Source organism: Primulina huaijiensis, chromosome 17 (assembly GCF_012295235.1).
Source record: "Primulina huaijiensis isolate GDHJ02 chromosome 17, ASM1229523v2, whole genome shotgun sequence".
Classification (NCBI taxonomy): domain Eukaryota; kingdom Viridiplantae; phylum Streptophyta; class Magnoliopsida; order Lamiales; family Gesneriaceae; genus Primulina; species Primulina huaijiensis.
The window spans coordinates 2,462,977-2,484,025 of NC_133322.1; the positions used below are offsets into that span (position 1 = coordinate 2,462,977).

The 21,049-nt window shown below is 36.1% G+C and overlaps 2 protein-coding genes across 8 annotated transcripts; both read right to left on the reverse strand.

Moving 5' to 3' along the window:
* Positions 1-1,050: 1,050 nt before the first annotated feature.
* LOC140962854 (E3 ubiquitin-protein ligase RFI2-like) lies at positions 1,051-5,818 on the reverse strand. 3 transcript variants are annotated; one of them, XM_073421895.1, is made up of 6 exons: positions 5,377-5,818; positions 4,091-4,260; positions 3,690-3,748; positions 2,395-2,420; positions 1,946-2,318; positions 1,051-1,784 (listed from the first exon to the last, which is right to left on the reverse strand). In XM_073421895.1, the coding sequence occupies exons 1-6, from the start codon at positions 5,549-5,551 to the stop codon at positions 1,289-1,291; spliced, it is 1,299 nt and encodes a 432-aa protein (XP_073277996.1). In that variant the 5' UTR covers positions 5,552-5,818; the 3' UTR covers positions 1,051-1,288. The 3 variants fall into 3 exon arrangements, with proteins under 3 accessions (XP_073277996.1, XP_073277998.1, XP_073277997.1); XM_073421897.1 differs by having other exon boundaries at positions 1,051-1,745; positions 5,377-5,817; XM_073421896.1 differs by having other exon boundaries at positions 1,051-1,754; positions 5,377-5,816.
* A 3,497-nt stretch (positions 5,819-9,315) lies between these two features.
* LOC140962312 (DNA polymerase zeta catalytic subunit) lies at positions 9,316-20,543 on the reverse strand. Of its 5 annotated transcripts, XM_073421173.1 has the most exons (15): positions 20,301-20,543; positions 20,106-20,188; positions 19,834-19,891; positions 18,999-19,048; positions 18,785-18,897; positions 18,035-18,077; positions 17,666-17,734; positions 16,989-17,144; positions 16,723-16,894; positions 16,546-16,637; positions 16,079-16,462; positions 11,876-15,399; positions 11,173-11,476; positions 9,803-10,417; positions 9,316-9,624 (listed from the first exon to the last, which is right to left on the reverse strand). In XM_073421173.1, exons 1-15 carry the CDS (start codon positions 20,398-20,400, stop codon positions 9,451-9,453), a joined length of 5,937 nt encoding a protein of 1,978 aa, XP_073277274.1. In that variant the 5' UTR covers positions 20,401-20,543; the 3' UTR covers positions 9,316-9,450. The 5 variants fall into 5 exon arrangements, with proteins under 5 accessions (XP_073277274.1, XP_073277276.1, XP_073277277.1 ...); XM_073421175.1 differs by lacking the exon at positions 20,301-20,543 and having other exon boundaries at positions 19,824-19,891; positions 20,106-20,189; XM_073421176.1 differs by lacking the exons at positions 18,999-19,048; positions 20,301-20,543 and having other exon boundaries at positions 20,106-20,189.
* Positions 20,544-21,049: the final 506 nt, after the last annotated feature.

Sequence of the window (21,049 nt, forward strand, 5' to 3'; positions counted from 1 at the left end):
TAGTCAGCGTTTACTTTCGATAAAGTCGTGGTCGTTATATTATTATTATTCTTCTTCTTCGTAAGGAATCATCACCTAAAAATCAAAGAAAAATAAATATATACCTAAAAGCCAAAATAATAATAATTTTTTTTAAAATTTCGTTTAGAAGTTTTCATAATTATTTGATATTGAATTATTATATTTTTTGATTTAATAAATAAATCAAATTATCTTTTAATCGAAACAATGTCTGTTTTATTTTCATTTAATGCAAGTTAACGTGTAATTGTTTGCGTGTCTAACTTTGCGAAAAACATTTTATTATTTAAAAGAAGATTAAAAAAAATGAAAAGGTTATAAATATTTAATCTTAACAAAAATAATTTCTTAAATTTGCAATATTGTATTTATATTCTTAAATTATTATTACATAAAACGTGAATTAAAAATAAAATCAAGGCAAAGATTTATAATCTATGAAATTCTTTAAATAATGTAAAGTTAAGAAATAAATTATTTTTAAAAGTCAGTTAATCAAATGTCGTTTAGGGAAATACCGAAACTCGATAAACTGATTTTTTAGTATTTAATAAATTGATATAATCTTAGGTGGAAATTAAAATCATTGAATAAATTATAAATGGTTAAGAAATTAACCATTATTATCGTTGAAATCTGCATGTCTTAATTACAAAACGTTGACCTGGCCTGGATTTGATGAAAGTCAACTCCAATAAAATACACACGAAGAATAGAAGCTCATGTTCTCGAATTTGAGATCTCGTCTTATTGAGATGTTGGTGAACCTATTGATAGGTGGACAGCGTGACATATAATATACATATAAATGTATGTATATATTTAAAAAGATAGAAACATTGTACATACATAAAAATATATTTGGCCTCAGAATATTCATTGAATTTTCAAATTGATGATTTTTCTATAGTTTATTTATTAGATAAAAACAAGATTGAATTTTTATTAGAAAAATATCGGTGCATGTTTATCATAATATCGAAAAATTTCACACAAAACAAAAGAGCCAAAATAGATTGTTTAGAATTCANATGAAACCCCAAAGCTTTCTTTAAACATGCCTTATTACCCCGAAGGACAACGAGCGAGAGGAAACCACTGTTCATCACACAGCTCGTGGCTGCTAAACGGAGAAAACACAATCAGTTCAAGGCCACGCAATAGTTTTTCACGTCTACCGGGATAGGCAGACTCGAACCGTTAATAGATTTTACTCAAAACACAGAGATTATCCAGTCACAGTTTTCAATACATCATAGCAAGGAACCTATGACCGATTTGGTGGCATCCTCTCGGATCCATACCTCTGGCGGTAACCGTTGGATCTGATTCCAGTTTCAGATCCGCTAGCCGGTGGGTGGAACGGCCCCCATATTGAATCACGGTCGGTGGGGTTCAAAGGGAAGGGAAGTTGGTGTTCCCTCTCCCAAGGACGAAATCGATCCTGATGCTGGGTGCTTTCGGGTTCTTGGAAGGATGTTCTTCCAGATGAACCAGATGAAAAGAAGTAAAAGCCACTTGACTGATCTGATGAAGAGCTGATAGGTGCAACTTGAGCTAGACCTCCTCTATTATTTCCGGATCTTCGTCCAAGAGAAGTTCGTGCAGCTGGATTGCTATTGGATTGCTGAAAATATGCTTGAAGGGATGGGGCACGATCACGATTTCGAGCAACAGCACCGGGGTAAGGGGGAAGCATTGATGACGTAACTGAGCTGGGAGCTCTAGCAGAACTGCAGGAATATGTGTCAGTATTAAATAACCTAGGAAATTCATAAACCACTAAAAAAAAAAGGAGAAAAAAACCCTTCTGAGAAAAGATAATAGTTCCCATACTTCACGTGAAAATCGGAAATTTATACCCTAAAAAAATGAGCACAACCAATAAATCTTGATAAAATCTAATTTGAAGCAATTTACATACCTATGACCAACGACAAAGGGGTGCATTCCAGGTCTTGGGACATCAGATGTATGCCTAGCTGCTCTCAGATTCACAGTTGGAATTGAAGGTTGATCTGCAGCACCTATGCGGCTACTTGCACCAAAAGGAGAAAAATGGTCCCAACTTTGAAAGCGACTATCCATAGAAGGGAAAGCATAGGAACTGGGGACTTCACTTGGAACCGAATGGCCACTCCAATGATGATTGAAACTAGATCCATCAGAAACACTTCCGTTTGATGCAGAAGATGGATGGATGGGCCCAAAATATGCAATGTATGGGCACGGATGAGCTGAGGATGAGACAGGTGTATGATCACCAAAGATGGCATGATGTCCAAGAAGATCATGATCTATCAAACAGCAAGCACTCTTGTTACTGGAAGTTGGTGTAAACCTTACTATTACGATAGAGTTACAAAATCTTACATGCACTTGGCGTAAATTCTCCTTCACTGCAGAGAATACAAAAATCCAAGTCATTGTCAGATTAATATTTTTCACATGAAATTCTTAAATATTTTTTTTTCACCAAAAATAATTAAGGTCTAACGAACTTCATTCAGTATTTCACATTAAATGCTAAAATGCATCCATAGTCGTGACCTAGACTAATAGGTTTCCCTGATTTTCCTCAAAAAAAAAAGGCAACGGTTGCAGACCTCAAGCAACCATTTCAATCAAACCAAATCAGAGCTTCGTGGAAAAATGTCTGGTTTCTAAGTACATAGCATGACATGTCTTGTCATGCTATGGCAGGAGTAAAATTCAGGTAGATTTAACCAAAGTACCCAATGCTAGCAGTAGTTAAAATAATTATTCGTTCATAGAGCTTCACAAAACTAGTGAACCCATAATGCCAACATGATAAAATATTTCAAGCTCGTAGTAATCCATGGGAGAGGGAGAAGTTTCAAGATGAAGGAGGTTGGCTGCTTGAACTGGCGGAAGATTTAGAACTATAGATGCTGCAAAGTTTAACTGAGATCGGATCATACTGCATGTTTCAAATAAGATATTATAAAAAGGTATGGGAGGTCAGTGATATATATGTGTCATTATGTTATGGGCCCAAATCAGGCCCATAAGGAAGTTTAGGATGTAATAAAAGGTGTGAGGGAGAATATTTATGGGGTATCTTTTTGTTTTAGGAAGATACTAGGTTGAAATAGGGGTAGGAGCAGGGGCAAGTTTTGTTTTGCAAGAGCATAGTATCAGGATCAATTTGTTTCTTCAATAATAATCTTTCGACCTCCCTTTCAAGTAATATTAAGTGCAATATGTATTTCATTGTCTAATTTCTTGAATTTCTGCGAAGATATTTGCGTAGTTTGCTACATTTTCTTGAGTTGAATCTTGGGGCATTACACATTATTTAATTGGATAAATCTTTCTTCTTAGAATATGGTTACACTGTCACGTAAGAACTTTAGATGTTTGGTCATCTCACAGAAACCCAACCCTATACAAAGAGTAAGTACGTATCTAAAGAGCGTATGCATATACCAAACAAATAATATAAGAGGTAACAACATATGCCAAAATTAGGCAGCAAGGACGAAATGCCCAACGCAGGATGGAATAAATGACATGAAACTTCATTCAAAAAATAATACCCACTTATATCATCTACTCGACTACTAGGAAATGAAACTCAGTCCAACTATCTGTAGGACTTCAAATACGAAGACAAATACAGTGAAATAAAGGTGGATGAGCCTTACTCAAAGGATGTCGGGAGCCTTGTTAAGCCACTGAATGGACACCAGTGAACTCCAAATGACTGCAAAATAAATTCAAAAGTTTTAGGATATCAAACTATAAAATCTGATCAACCCAAGCCCGTTTATTTGTATACCTAATCAGCTTTAAGAGTTATAACACATAAATCAACATAAATTACATAATATAGGATTTGGATGCAAGAATGGAGTTAATATAAAATCAGTGTGATAACAATAAATAACAGGACCCCTACCCACAGTGAAATACTAGATACATTAGAAAGAATTTATCCAATAACCATTTTAGGTATTTAACGGTAACACTATAAATCCAGAAACTTCCATCTATGCAAAAATACGCCTTAACAAAAAAAATATAGGATAGGTTTATGTACAACTACCATCTCAGAATAGCTTAGATCATATAGATCATCATCATGAGCCCAATCCTCCATGTTAAAGTCAGATATCGGACGACTACCATTGGCATAAAGCCATTGTCCTTTCTCGATTTTCCGACAGTTGGGACATTGCATTGCTCCCTTAATGTTGAAGGCCGAACCAATGCAATCTGTACAAATCAAAACATAATACAGTAAAAGAAAATAAGGAAATTCTTTCTTATCTGACTAGAAAAGAAGAGACATGTGCTATGACAAGCTTGAGTATGATATAATTGAGTTACTTATTAAGCGTTAAAAAATGTTGAAGTCGAGAAATTTTGAACTTGGGATCAAGCTTGGGGATGATATGGTTGAGCTCAATCTGGCTCACACAATTCATTTAATTTCAAACCTCATTCAAGGTCAAATTCAATCAGTATCTCATCAATAAATTTTGCGATTACAATCAAGCTCATCTTGCGCCAAGTGTTATAAAATAGATCATGTCTAAACAACACGTAGTTAAAAATAACGAAAAAAATTTGCTCTCTAGCATGCGGTCAACAGCTCATATCTTCAAAAAATTCCAATTGATTTTAGAAGTTAGTTATTTTAGCGGAAATTAATGACATCGATCATAATTTAATCGTGTATCTTTTAACGGAAACCGTTTCCAAGCTTAATCTATGCATTATTATGAACAATAAACCCTTCTGTAAGATACCATACAAACAAAATATGTTGGTAGTATTAAAAATCCAGTATAGATTTTGTCGTCACACACTGTAATAATTTGTATGGATTACGGAATCGATCACACATCGAGGTGCACAAACAGCACAATCACACATGTTACTGATCCTCATTCGAAGTGGTAAAGTTGGAACAGTGTACAAAACTCTCCGGGACATCCGTGCAATAATCTGTCCACGGTGGGCCGGGATAGGAGCTTTCCGTGGCATCGCAATCACGTGCAGTAAATTCTAAAAAGCAATGACGCCCTAACCACATCCTCCAGTCAAACACCAAATTTTTACCATCATTGTTGTGAATTCCCAATCATTTCTAAATTTTTTAAAAAAGAATCTCACTTTAGAACAAAAATCTAACACTTCAGATCTTAAATCCCAAAAGCTGCAGCGAGAATCCAAGGAAAAAAAAAATCAAAGATGAAATTTTTTTGTACATAAAAACACAATTTCAACTAAGCAAAACCATAATTCATGAGGCGGAAGGATCGGCCACGAAGAAAAACCGTAACCACCTAAATCAATTCCTACCAAACAGGAATACAAACCACTCACCTAGGTGAAATTGATGACCACATTGAAGCTTAGCCCAAGATCTATCACCGTTATCCATCACCGCCTCTAAGCAAATCGAACAAGACACCGCCGCCGCCGCCGCCGCCGCCGCCTTTCCTTCGCCGCCTCCACCTTCATCGCCATCGTCGAGAATTCCCAAATCTCCCAATCCCATAACTTAACCGACAATTTTAAAAAAAAACCCTCAATCTTCCGTCTCGGATAATCGATTTCTTGCTGTATAAAACAACTAAAATAGATGCAAGACGGCTAAAAATTGATCGATTGAAAATCTATAGGGAAACAATTAAATACGTTTTACGAGAGATGAGCGAAGAAAGGAAATAAATTGGGAAAAATGTGAGCCAATTTTTTTTTTATCACAAATTTCTTTACTTTTCTCTTTCTCTGAGAACACGTTGTTTCGGCAGGATTATAACTGTTGTCCAAACAAAGTAGTTGATAAGATTTAGATGAACATACACACAGATCAACGGCTGGGATTGATTGTGTATTTTGACTGAGTAAACTGGACTTGTTTTATCGGTGGCCCACATGACATCATATTTTAACAAATATAATCTCTATCATAATATTTTTTTTATTTGACGATAGAAATAATCGAACTCGACAAATCGAACTTTAGCTCGAATGATCTCACTTTGTTACTCTCTTATAATGACTCGGGTTCGAGTCCTTTCACTCCTTAGAATAGGATTTAAAAAAAAAAGAAAGAATCGAACTCAAGATATTTTTATTTTTTTTCTAAATATGATATCGTTCAGTTTATTTGGATTATGTTAATGAATTTTGATTGTATATAATTATATATTTGTCTTTTTTACGATTTTTATCATGAAGTAAATATGTAAGATAAACCGGATTATTTCTAAATTCTTGAAATTTCATGTATGATTCATAAAATTTATTATTTTTATTTTTAAATTGATAAGAGTTGTCCTATTCACTTTATAGATTATATCAATATATTTGTTTCTCAAATGATTATATGATTGAATTTAGGTGGATTTTACATACATTTATTGTTGAAATTCTCCTTTACATTTGTTGACCAACTAATTGTAGTTATCGATTTTATATTAGTGTTAATGAAGATAAGCAAAATTTAATAGTTTGGTAGGTATGTATACATATGTTTTCTAAATTAAAATCCAACTAAAATACACCTAACTTTTTTTTTTATAGAGTTTTGTAAATTTATAAAGAAAATGTCCATAATTACTTTGTTTAAATATTTACAAACACTATTTAAGTATAAAAACTTTAATTAGATTTTTTTTTTGATGAAATTTGTGTCAATTTCTAAGGATTTGTTTGGCTTTGGCAAAATATCTGTAATGCCCGAGATTTGAATCATCGTAATCCAGAATGATTTGTTGATAATCGAGGTAATTATAGACGGACCACTCCGAGACCAGAATTGGAAAGGTAAGAGTTGGGCATAGGTGAGCTACAGTAGGTATCGCGCACATGCGCGGTAGAAATGCGCGCATATGTGCGCAAGGCCATTGCTGAGGCAGAGAACCTCGCGCATATGCGCGAGAAGAGGGCGCGCATATGCGCGAGAAGAGGGCGCGCATATGCGCGAGCTGGTGGACTGGAATTATCCGGAGGCCGTAGGTCTCGCGTATATGCGCGAGAAGAAGACGCGCATATGCGCGAGCAGACGAAAAGCTATTGCGCCGAGACAGTAGGTCTCGAGCATATGCGCCGATGAGGGTCGCGCATATGCGCGAGACGTGTTTTACAAAGGGCGAGCCACATATACTTTATATGCAACGTGTGAATATATCGATATACATACCAGCCTTCGTTCAGAGGAAAGAAAAGGCAGGGGAAAAACGAGAAAAATCCTTACGCCTTTTTAGATTTGTGATTGTGAAAGATCCGTCCGTCAGAATTTCAATCCGACTCCGGTACTGTGTTCCTATCGGCTTAGGCTACAACTGGACGTAAGTTTTGCTACGTTCTGATATGTTTTGAAATTATGATATTGTCAGAATCGGATATGATTCCTATATGATGTTCTTGACATGTTAGACATTGTGTAATCAAAACTGGATTGAGGAAAAGATACCATACGAAATTGTTATGAATCTTGGAGTCGATTTGATATCAGAATTGAATTGTTATCGATTATGAGGCGTTGGGATTGAGATCTGATTGATATGGTATTGCTGGGTATATTGAGATTATGACGTTGTGCTGTTGAAACAGAATTTGATTGACTTCTGATTATATCCAGTATTGATTGAGTGGTGTATTGATACCGTACCCTCGATATTGTTATTGCCAGATTGATATTGACAGGCTTTGAATCAGAGTCTTCGACATAGTCAGAGTAACAGAGTGAAAGGTATAAATTAATGTTGAGTTGGGATTGCACAACTCGAGTGAGGTTTGACTCGAGTTTCCCTAAATCACATACTTTATTTGATTGCATTGATAATTACAATTGATGAGATTGATGGTTGTAGTCTATTGATTCATAGACAACGTATGTACTAGTCACCGGCTGATTCGTCTGGTCATCGGCTGATTTGCCTAATCACCGGCTGATTCGTCTGGTCAGTGGTTGATTCGCTTAGTCCTTGGCTGATTCGTCAATTCTGCGGCCGATTCGCCCAGACACTGGATATACGAATTATATCGATGTCGTTTAGGGTTGATTTATTCCTATCGACTGAGATTCGATATATTTGTCAATATCCAGAACCGGGATCCCTAGATTAGGAATGAGTCGAGTCTGAGATGCCGCGTCGATTGAGTCGAGTCTGAGATGACTAGTTGATTTACAGTTTTATATCATTCATGTTTGTTGATTTGCTACATGTTAATGATAGTTGTTTTATGCTTTGATATATGTTTTTATATGATTGCATGTCTACATTGTTTATACTGGGATGTATTTCTCACCGAAGTTATCCGGCTGTTGTCTTGTTTTGTATGTGTGCATGACAACAGGTGGGGCAGGACCTGGAGCAGGAAGAGGATGAGAGATTCAGGATTAGCGTGGAGATCCGGACTTAGAGTAGAGTGGTTTAGTACTTGATCTAGTAACTAAACTTTAGCTGAAATAAATAAATGGTGTACAGGATTTGTACCATTAGATGTATATGCGTATTAGAATTGATTACTTTACGTTTCCGCACTTGTATATCTTGTATATTAAAAAAAAAAAAAATTTATGTCCCACATTACTTAGTTGTTATATTTGATCATAATAACAATTAAGTGTTGAATTAGGTTCAGGTCCCCACAATATCAATTTTAATCTTCTATGCATAGCGATATGATATTTTTAGCCATGTATATTTTATTGAATCAATTATAATTATACAACTATGTTTCGATTATCATTTTTAGTTACTCTCGTCAAATCATGTAATAAATAACTAATATCATTGTAAATATTTATAACTACATGGTTAAAAAAATATATTGTAACATGCACGTGTGTTTGACATCGTAATTATAAAATTTTAACAATTATATTATTCATCTAGTTATATGATTTTGACGAGAAATATTAAAACTTAACCGTTGAAACATAATTACAATAAATTTTATTATTCATTTTTATGAGATCTTTCGAAACTAAGACAAGAGTAAATCTTTTTCCCGACTCAAAAATATATAAATTGCCTTCTAATTCACTTGTATCTCGATTTTCGATATCCTTCGACAATTCGAATTCGGCTTCCAACGTTCATGTTTAATAGCAATCACATAATTGGACTTATAAATTCAAATGAATATTTACAACATCATGTACATATATATACAAAAAAAAACGATTGAAATAATTTTGGTTTATTATAATTTCGTATGAGTTTTCTTGATTTATGTTTGATATTAATCAATCATTGATTAAATTATTGTTATTAATTTAAAAGTTTTTAAATTACATAATAAATAAATCAGATAATCTGTGATTTATTTCTCCATTAATTTATATACTTGATGTTTGCATAAATAACCATTTTTTTTTCCTGAAAGCATGATCACCTCCTACTTATTGCAATGAACTACATTGTACATACCACTTAGAAGTTAGAACCATTCGACCATACACTTGGGATAGAAACCAGCTCTTGTAGCAACTTCAGATAGTGAATGTAATTCTTTCTGGACTTTTCTCCTCTCGTAGAAAACCGAACAGGCAAGTGAAATACACTTGACTCCGCTTTCCACACGCCAATCCCCACCACCACAATGGCGACATATCTGCATTCCAACGAAAAAAATACATATAAAACACGACATAAAAACAATTAACATAAAAAAACAGGACGGCTTTCAGTTTTCAAGCAGACGACTCTTCCCTCGTCAGATCAACCGTGATAGGTAAGGGTGTCCCTAGAAAACCTATGCATGAGCAGATTTTTACGTATGTAGCACTTACAGCAGTAAGGTGTTGGATATCCTTTTCTAATTTTGAAGTTCTTCCAATCAAAGCTATGGCAACAGTGGTTTCATTCTTAAGACATTCGGGACACAGATGGGACGAAGCCTGAACTAGGTCACCACAGACAATGCAATGCCTTGATGTGTAGTAGTAATCAATTCTTTTTCTCTGTGGATTCAGGCCAAGAGAACAGCGTTTTCCAAAAGCTTCACGTGATGGTCGAGGCATGTCAAGAAACCAATGGTTGAGATCAGCGCCGAGCAGCCCCAAAACTCGCTGTAATGCTGGGATTATCTGTTTCCTTATGTAATAAATGTCATTTAATCTGTAAGGGGAGTTCAGAGCCAGAACTTCAAGGGGATCCACTACCATGTCCACCAAACGAGCCCCGGGTTCACCGTGAACTACTACATAAGGTATTCTCTCAGCATATCGAGGCTCTGCCCGGGGGTCAACTTTCATTGCTTTAGTGGCTACGATTGCAGCTGGAGGAAGTGAAGAAGCACGTATGCTGTAAGTACCCAAACGAACTTCCTTTGCAAACACAAAATCCTGAACAGAAACTCGACCAGATAGTATCCTTGTCCACTGACGCTGTAGATATGATTGGACCTGTCAAAGGAGAACGCAAAACAGAGAAAAAAAACAAGGAAATCAATCAAAATTCATACATTTTAGTACCACACAGATCTATCACCAATGTGCTCTATATTGACTTACAACTTGAGCTATATGATAAAAACATGTTCTTTGAGGAAATTCAAAATTCATACATTTTAGTACCACACAGATCTATCATACCAATGTGCTCTATATCTATCACACCAGTTTGAAGGCATGCCATAACTTGTAAGTGGTGCTTTGAGGAAACGGACCACTGCTGGTCCCAAAGTACAGAAGACAAGCCCCTCTCCAGAGGAAATGAATTACCACTTATCCCATTATCACAACATCGGTACGGGATTTTGGACACGGATTATTGGCTAGGCAACTATTTGTAAATGCCATTTTGAGGAAATAAATTTTTCTTTAAAATCAGGAAAATTATATGGCAGTGTTCCTAAGTAAACAAATTTTGAATAAATCAGGTAAAATATATGGCGGAGTTACTTAGTAGCAAAATTGTTCTCTCTTTTACAAAATTTAAATTCTAACGTCCTGGATAAGGATTAAAACGGCTTTCCTAAAATGGAATTGTTGCCTTCCCACTCCTCTGGTCAATAGCTCATATGATGAAATATTTGGTACGCAAGTGTACATCTACCTCTTGTATCAGTCCTACTATCTTAATGGAGCACATTTTAATTTTCTGAAATTCAAACGAGCAATTAGAGGAAGATGAGAGAGCATACTTCTGATGCTTATACCTCATCAATATTCTGATATTCGAAATATATCCTTAATGACTGCTCCATAGTTTTAGAAACAGCAGCACATGTATCTCTCCTCACAGTCTCAATGCCCTTAGCATCAAAAATCGGACTGCTCTGATCAGGACTCTCGTAGCTATACCCAACATATCGCTTCTTTGTAAGGAGGAAGCATGGGTAGTAAACCTTTTCCATTTTTAAAGTGACAGGATTTGGATTCATTTCAGTTATTGCCGATGCGATTTCTCGTCCAATAGTAAAAGCTTCTTTGAGAGACCTCCCTTTAAGAAGTACAAACATGCTGCGGCACAAAAGTAACAAAAAATAATGAAAAGTATAGAACAAATTAATTGCTACTTAAACCAAGAAAATAGATTATAAACATGCAAACAAAACAAACACTCTAATTATAAATAATAAACTTGAAAAACAAGCCAATCTACTTAACAAAAACATTTCCCATCCATCCTGCCACCATTTTACTGTTCGATGAGATACAAAGCACGATAAAAGAGAGGAAAAAGAAAACAACATTAGGATGCTTGTGAAAATGATAGTTCCACCATAAGCAATGTATGGTAGTACACAGCCTAGATTATTCCATAACATGCATTATGATGTGGCGTGCTTCCCGAGCAATTGTGTTTTTGCAAACTATAACTTTCAAAATTTTTCAATAGTTGATTGAAACAAGATTTACCTATCTGTGTCACCATAAACAACTCTAGCTTTCCATTTTTCATTTGAATTCACAAATGAAATTGCAGTCTCCAGCGTTCTCCGGCCACACTGCACAATACTGTCAGCAAGCTCAGCGCATGGCATGCGCCCGCTAAATCCTGCAGCAGTATAGCCATAAGTAACATTTGCTATCAGCTTCAAAGCAAGCTGTCGGGCATTAAATATCCGGCCAAGAACTTTCTGGGATGGAGACAACTTTTTCATCGCTTGTTTCACCATAATTCTAGTTGATAATATCTCCTCCAATAGGCGAGGTAGAATTCCTTTCCGAACTTTGGAAGACACATAGAGAACTCCATTGGGAGTAACTAGTAACTCCAGTCTCAAATTGTGCAAAGTGTGTTTATCTGCTGAATATGAACTGACTCCTAAGCAATTTTCCTTTGGAGGTGTAATCTTTCCAAGGCAAGTACAAAAGCAAAGGTTATAAGCAATGACCATGGATGGATAAAGGGACTGAAAATCCAAAACAATAACTGGATCTGCATAAAAACTAGATTCTGGTTCCATAACAAGAGGTAAGCATTCCAGTGCAGGTTGATTGGCAACCTGTTGATTTCCAGGTGAAATTGCAAGATAGTTCTGGGTATGTGCCAGTCGCAGAAACATTGATTCAACACGATACTGTGAACCTCGCGACAGAACAGAGAAAAAATCGATGCCAAATACTCGAGCTAGTTCTGATGTCCGGTTTATCACATCAAGCTGATTCATAATCTGCAAATTCAACTTTGCTCTCTCTAAGATATAATCAACAGATCGATATCTAGCACGTCCAGGACCACTTGAAAACCATTTGGTGAGTACCTTCCAATGTATAGATGGGATTTTTCGCCTCAATACTGTTTCAGCTACAGCTTCAACTGTGTAAATGTTAAGTTTAACTTCATTCCTCATAAGTCTCCAAATATTCAGGACAATCCTACCACCTACATGAACACCACTGGCATGCGTTCTGCCCCACTCGTCCTCAATCAAATTCTCAAGATTGACAGCCTCCCCAGCTTCAGATTCAGAAAACATCTCCTTCATTATATTATTTTCAGAAGTTTCAAACTCTGACAAAGCTTCATTGGTTTCAGATGGAGCCCGCGATATGTTATTCAATAAACCAAGGCCAAGATATCCAGCCCTTTCAGCCAAAAATCCTAGGGAACCACTTTGAACATCCCAGCCCATTATAACATCGGGATCGACAGAATAAATTAACTTTGAAAAATGGCTGAACAACTGTAATTCTTCAGAAAATACAAGTACCCGACATCCGAAAATTGCATTCAGGTCCTTAACAACAGATGCATGATCACAACGCAGAAGCACGTGAACATCAAGAGTAGACTCGTCATCCTCTTGAAAGACAAGAGCAATGACATTTATGGCATCAAAACGAGGATCAGGTCTCAAATCCCCTCTAGATTCAGCCTGAATTTCTACACTCAGCAATGTTAGCTGCTGCCCTCCACCAACACTTGCTGGATCACGAAAACCAATTTGGCTAAGTGGAGTTAGCTTCATTTTTCTATCAGGGCCCGATATCTGAGAGGGATCTTGCCTGGAGCCAGGCACTGGCTTTTTCTGAGTCTCTTTAACTTCCATGCCGCAGGATTCTCGATTATGCTCATGTACTTTATCCAAACTAGGCTTTTCCCTGGACAAAGAAACAGGTATCTGTGTAGGTGAATTACTAACATCAGCCTGAGAACCAAGTGAGTTAATCACATCACCAGATGATCCATCAGACAGTAGGGGAATTACTGATTGTGCATCTGACTTTTGCCCCATAATATCAGAGACATTTGATGACAGCCATCTATCAACGGATTCTGTAGATGGGGGTGATATGGCAGAGGTAAGCATGAACAAATGTGATCCATCGTTTTGATAAAGAATGGGAACACCCATTACTGATTCACGGTGATTAACATAATCATAATTTCTTGGGGGTAGTTCTTTTTCTTCTGGGAAATTCCTTACAAAAAAGGGAAGACAATCCTCTATAGATCTACCCTGAACAATCGGTACTTCATTACAGTACCCATCCGTAGGTCCTGGGGCTTCAATACCTGGCTCTTCAGTCCACTCCATTGATGGAGGTTTCTTGGAGAAAACCATACTAACGAGTTTTACAGACTCGGCTTCCTTATTTACATTATCTGATATCGAACAGTTAGGCATGGAGAAACCAGGTTTGCTTTCTTGATACAGTGAATTTTTACACTGCGTATATGTTGTTTTACCTATCATGTCTTCCAAATCCTCAACTGGATTCTCAGGTACCTTGTGATTAGCAATTAGGTGATCATTTTCAGTCGGGCATTCATTTTTGGATATAAAGTCACTTGCAGCTGAAACGGCCACTGCACATGAACCAAAAGCATCTGTTTGAAGCAAATCCAGACAACTAGAATCTTGGACATCGATATTACTGTTTTTAAAGCGAGGTTGCTCAAGTATACAAGAACTAACATGAAGGCTCCCATCACAATTCTGAAAGCTTTTCATATGTTCACAACAATTGTTATCGTCACAGTCAAGTTGAATAACAGAAACTTGACTCCCAATTTTTGGTGTATTTCCTGGCACTATGCTAGTGCCACAGCAAAGTGGCAAATTACCAAAAGAAGAACGTTTAATGGGTTTTACTTCACTAGAAACCATATCACTGCATTGTATGCTCATTCCATGAAATTTTGACCTCTCAATAGTAACTGGGGATCTATACATCGGCTGACAAAAGTTGTCTTGATCTTGAATAGGACTCCTCGATTCAGATAGTTCAGTTCGTTGGGATCGTTTTTTCCTCATCAACTCACGCGTAGAGCATGCAGTTATCGAGCTAGCTTGCTCCGTGTAACCAGCATCCTTCTTCTCATCAACCTTTACTACAAAAGGAAATCTTTCTGCTTCATTACCACACCCAGCAGTACCAACACCTTCTACATTCTCATTGTTGCATCCGCCCAATGTGTTGAATGTGTTAGGAAATGAAACATTACTCGCATTTTGACTAGAAACAGGCAAAGAACCCCACCGAGGCCTTTTCTTACCGAGCTTTGGACTTCGTGAATCTATCTCAGTCCATGGTTTCACTTCTTGAGATGAATTTCGTCCATCAGTGTCTAATTTGAGTGACTCATTGAACAGTGGATTTGACTGGAGGTCATCACTAGAGCCATCAACTTGAGGTATAATTTTATTTGACAATGGTTCGCTAGAATGATTGTTGTTGATGCGGTCAGAAGCCCTGCCGTTCAATTCTTCAAAATCAAGCATATCAACAGAGTCAAGAATGTCCTGACACTCTTGCTGGGATTCACTCTCGTACTCCACATTGGCTTTCTCTAACACCTTGTCAATGGTTTTCACAGGTATCAAGGGACTCAATATTGTCTCACAAGCAAGTTCGTCATCAGAGTTGATATCTTCAGCAGCTTGAGAAGATGCAAGCCACTTTAAAAGCCTCAAGGCATCTTCATCTGAGGCCTGATGTGGCGTTCACAAAAATTACAATTTAAATTATGGCAGCCCAAGGAAGTAGGATAAATAAAGAAAAGCCATAAAGTAACCACAAGATTTTTTACAACTTCATCACATAAACATAGGCAAAAATTAATGAGAGAGACCCACATGACAACTGGTTTATTTTGCCACATGGAAATATGAGCATCCTTAATTTGATTTTGTCTTCCCATCCCCCCAAAAAAACAAGTGTTGAAATCTCATGTACATTCTCTTCCTGAAAAATATATTTTTCCTCATTTTTATGGCTCCCCTTAATTATTTTTCATCTATAATATAATTATTACTGTTAATCCAATTTGTCTTCACTTTCCAGAATACTAAATTATTTTATAATATTTGAACTCAAACAATAATGTGATATCACAAACAGAGAATTTCTGACAAAATTTGACATATACTCCAACAATTCTATTTCTTTATAATAATACCATACATACATCTTATTTCCTCAAAATCAAAACTCCAAATATTTTCTCAAAACAAACAAAAATGTGGCGTATCATACCTAATAATCTTTTCCTCTCTCCATCTCTCGCTCACTTTCACATCAACCCAAATTATCCAGCTATGTTCCTCTACCTCTATTGGGATTTGGTAGGGGTAGATTTGGGCAGTGAAACCATAAGACTTAAAGCATTACCTTTTCACTCAATTGCCCCAAAGAGTAAGATATCTGTGGTTTATCAGTTGCATCGGATGCACAAGTTTTGTCTTCATAAACAGCTTCTGATGATGAATCTAGAAAAGATGAAGATCCAACGTTGTCACTTTTTTTCAAATATTTGGAAGACAGATTGCTGCAACCCTCAAAGTTCTCGAGTCCATGTTCAACCAAATTTCTGCAATCTGTTGAACATTTTATTGATGTTGGAGTCATAGGTGGCTCTCTTCCTTCATCGCCATTCACTTCCATAAATATTTCAAAATCGATACCACATGATAGAGTCTTCAATACATCTTGTGGAAGTGGTTTCTCAGAATTAGGAGGCATGAACTCAGGTGCTCCAGTCCTCTCTAATTCTTCCTAAAACAAATGAAAGGCATAGCTAGTCATGGGTATGACCAATCATTTAAGGTATGCATTCAACGAGTGAAATAAAAGATAACCTCCCAAATTGGTATTAGTGACTGAACCATTTTCGCATCAGAATGAGCTTGTGAAAGACGTGCATATGATAAAAATTGCTGGTTTGTTATCTCTGAAAATAATGCATGGTTAGACTGTGTGGATCAAAACCGAACAATCACAAGATCGATCATCAGAAATTGTAAAACCCAACAAACCATCTATTACAGCATCTCCTTCCAGCTCAGAGGTACTCTGCCGCCTGAAGAATCGAATATCTTCATTTGCTGAAGGATCAGACTGATTGGCATTTTTCATGATCTGACAATCTGGAACTGTAGAAGATGTCCACAAAGGAAAATTCGAACACATGCCATCATCTACATCTGCCTAAATAAGAAATTTAAATAGTATCACTTCCATATAAGTCCTATGCACAAGAAATTCATCTTAGAATTCCAAAAAAAGAACACCATGATACAACCTGGGAATTCGTAGCCAAAAATGTGGAGTCCTCAGGCAATACATTCAGCTCACTACTGCAATTAGATTTTGGTTGAGAGAAAACATCTGGGACAGGATGGCGAAACTTGATCTTTGAAACATGCAAATGACTCATTCCATATAAATTGTTGTCAATCTGAAAATATGGATAAGGGGAGACCAATTTTTATGAGCCTAGTTTCAAAAACAATGAAACAGATATATTCTTATGATCTTCTCATCAATTTCGGAAAACGTTTCATAAGAAAATTTGTAAAGAAAACCCGCTAAAATTCGAGTAGTCTCCAATCCTCTAAAATGCATGATGCAGCTTGAGCAATGAATGCTTAGACTTCACAATAAGCAAGAAAGGTAAAAAAATATACATGGTTCATATATACTAGCATGACTCTGAAACATTAAAAACTTGGATTTCAGCTTATTTTTCTCAGAGAGTTCTGCATCCCAAAGGACATTTGAGTACATGTAGACTGAAAGAATATGTCTATAAAAGGAAACTGGAAAGTAGTAACCACTACATCCAAGTTGAGAAACAAAGGGAAGTGTTTCGTCAAAATTGGCAATGAGGACAACAGAAAGAAGTGAGAATCACGATGGTATGCATGAGAAAAATTGATACATATGCTGGGATGGATATAACAAAAAACACATACATACCAAGAATTGGAGAAGAAACGGTATATGTGACTCATAAGGTTGTAAAACCTTATCCATAACTCCACCCGCCTACACATTAAAAAAAAGGGTAATCCACCTTCCAATCATGAAATTGTAAGGCTCCACAACAGCTGAAATAAATATTTTCTCAGATAGCCACTTCTAGGTTTCGAGAAAACAGAGTAACTTGTTGCGCGGTAAACAAGTCGAAAGCAATGCTTAGCAATGGATGGCAACTGGCAGTTCAAAATCCTATATCACACAACCACTGAAGAAAATTGAGGATTTTTGCTCTAAGCAACATGAAATTGGATGATTTAAGAAAATAAATTCTCAGAAACAACAAAATGCTGAAGCTTAAAATATTACCAAAAGAAGCTTCGCAGCCCGTGAAACATCCTGTGGGTAGTAGCTTAAATATTTGTCAAGGTTCTCAGTAGTATAACTGGAAATAATACCAAAAACAAAGAGAAACAAAGCAAAAATACGGTAACCCATAGAATGAATCTGCTGCGCTTACATCTTAGCAAATGCTGAAATGACAATTAACAGCACAAAGTTGGTCAACATTAAGAATAAAAGAGCAATGACAAGATATATCTAAACATAAGTTGTATGAGCATCTGGAAAAGTAAATTGAAACAACAGCGATACATTATAGCACAACCACAGTAACGGGTAAAGCTGCTATTGTGCTGTTCATTTTTGCATTGGTTAACCCCCCCAAACATTTGATAACTGATACAAGAACTAATGGCATACATATATATCAGACATGGAGTAGTGATGGAAGTCATTCGGCAGCAGAAAAATCATTTGACTGTGAATACGAAAAAAATGAAATGGGATTAAGGATAAAAAAATATTATGACATTGTTCCGAAATATTGAATATGTACTTCAGAAATTATGATAAATTAATATTTCGATAAGAAAGATAAATTGCCATATTTGGAATTGGGAGACAATCTGTAGATTCCTCGGTCTCCGTTGAGCTATAAACCCAGCCCCCTCATACCAAACTCATAAATTTTTTAAAACCAAATGCACTTTTCCCATAAATAATAGTGATAAGCAGTATCTAAGCCAGCCTAAAATCACAAATCTGATGTTAGGATACATATAAATCTTCACAAATAGCTCCTCGGTAGAATGATAACCATAAAACTTCCTCGCCCGAACAAGATTGCAACCATGCACATGCTGACGTTTTGAGCCAGTATTTCCTTTGAGCTAAGATAAGTCAACGTGCAAAGTATGATCAAGGAATGCTGCCATCAGATGGAAAACTGCTACTAATGCAATAAGTGACAATCTATTTGAATCTGAGATACCTTTAAAGCCTTATCAAGACCCAGGTATAGAGCATGTATGCATGAACCAACTGTTTGGTTTTCAAAAAAAGGAAGAAAAACGGATCAGGTTCAAAATCCTAGTGTAAAACCAATCTTTCTATAAAATTGATATGCACAGTGAAAAATATTCGCGAGTGTCAAGACCTAATCACAAAGACTAGAATTTTGAACTGCTATGAGACACATAATAATTACTCAAGTCATAAATTTGGTAATTATTCTAGAAGTTCAAAATTTTTCTTGTTTATGTTGACATATTAACATGCAAACTGAAGAGATATATGGTGATAGAGGAATGAAACTGAAATTTTAACAATTCATGTCAACTCAATTGTTTGCTCGAGACCCTTTCTTTAGCTTCCCCTCATTTCTTCTCCATGAACCTCATGTTCACTTTAGAACTTGTGTTCCTTCTTAATTTTGTTCATTATTAAAGGGGTTCTCAACCTGTGGCACTGACAGTGTTGGAAATAAATCAAATAAGAATTCCAACATGATTAGTTCAAACTAAGTTGGGATTAATATAGTATATGTTCCAAACTGGAATGATATATTTCCCAACAATTACTATCTTCAGCATGTCTCAACCAATGAGCAACACAAAAAGCCTTTCCTCATTATTACCTGTGTCACAATTTAACAAGTCATGCCAGCTCTATTGGGCTAACTGAAGGATGAAGAGGGTAAATAACAGATGAAGAAACCATTTCTAGTTCAACCCCACGGTAACTCAGTTTAAATCAGATCGTCATAATGATGTGAAACACTAGAATGGTGTTTCAAGCATATAATAGCAATTCCTACCATAAGGTACCTTCATCATCGGGTATATGGCCAAGATCTGACCATGGAATGTAAAGATAAGGTAAAGCCTGAAAAAAAACAAAGATAGTTTAAGCCAAACATCAAGCAAACTTTCTATGGTAGAAACAATCACTCTATGATGCTAACATGTTTTGATTTTTCTGAGTAAAACCAAAAAGGCTCGAACTTCATGTTTGTCGGAAGCTGGTGATCATCCAGTGACATAAACACAACTTACATACGCACGCCATTGAGAAAATTAATCAGTAAAAAACGTCATACTCGATGGATATGCAAGCAAGTCTTCTGACCAGCTGGGGTCGGACCGAATATCCTTATCACCGGGACCTCCTTCACCTTCCCACCTGAGTATACCCATTTTAAAAAAAAAACCCACGAGTAACTGGTAAGTACTCAGAGAAAAAAGCAAAACCCAAGAGAGAAACAGAGAACCGGCAATCGGGAAAAAGAATTTACCATGGAACGAGCTTTGAGAAATGTCAACTCCTGGAATTGGCGCGGTCATGTAGTAGTCTATTGAGACTATTCGAACACTGAAAACCTTTGAATCCTCCATTTTCTCTGTGCGAATTCAGTGAGTTGGAGGGATTGCTGAAACCTGAATGGCTTTCACGATTCTCATTGGCGCCGAAAGACGGGTATTGAAGCGGTAAGAAACTGCTTCCACTGGAAGCTTTGAGCCATGAGAATTATTTACGATTTGTTCCCTTGACAAGTCTTCGATTCACAATTTAACCCCAATATGTCAGTGAGGGTAACATGGTCATATAGTTTGTTTTAATTACTATTTTATTAAAGTTAAAAGACATGATAGTAATCATCTAAGGAGAACAATGCCCTTATATGATACTAATATTACACTTTTGTTTTTTATTTTTTTATTTCAACACATTTTTATTTTTTTATTTCTACATTTCAAATATCAACTTAGTCTCTTCATAATTTGTCAAATTTCACTTTAGTCCATCGATAATGATAAAAAAGACTGTACACACATCGTGTATGCAAATTAACTAGTTATATATATTTTTGATTGGCGGTGCTCTTTGTTTTATTTATATTTTTTTTTAAAAAAAAAACAAGGTTACTGTAAAAATGGTGTTCATAAAACCCTTCTCCACAATACTGTTGTTTTCTTGAGAAAATATAAGTAAAATAAATAAAAAATAGTGTGAAGAGAATATATTTTGTGTGTATTTTACTAT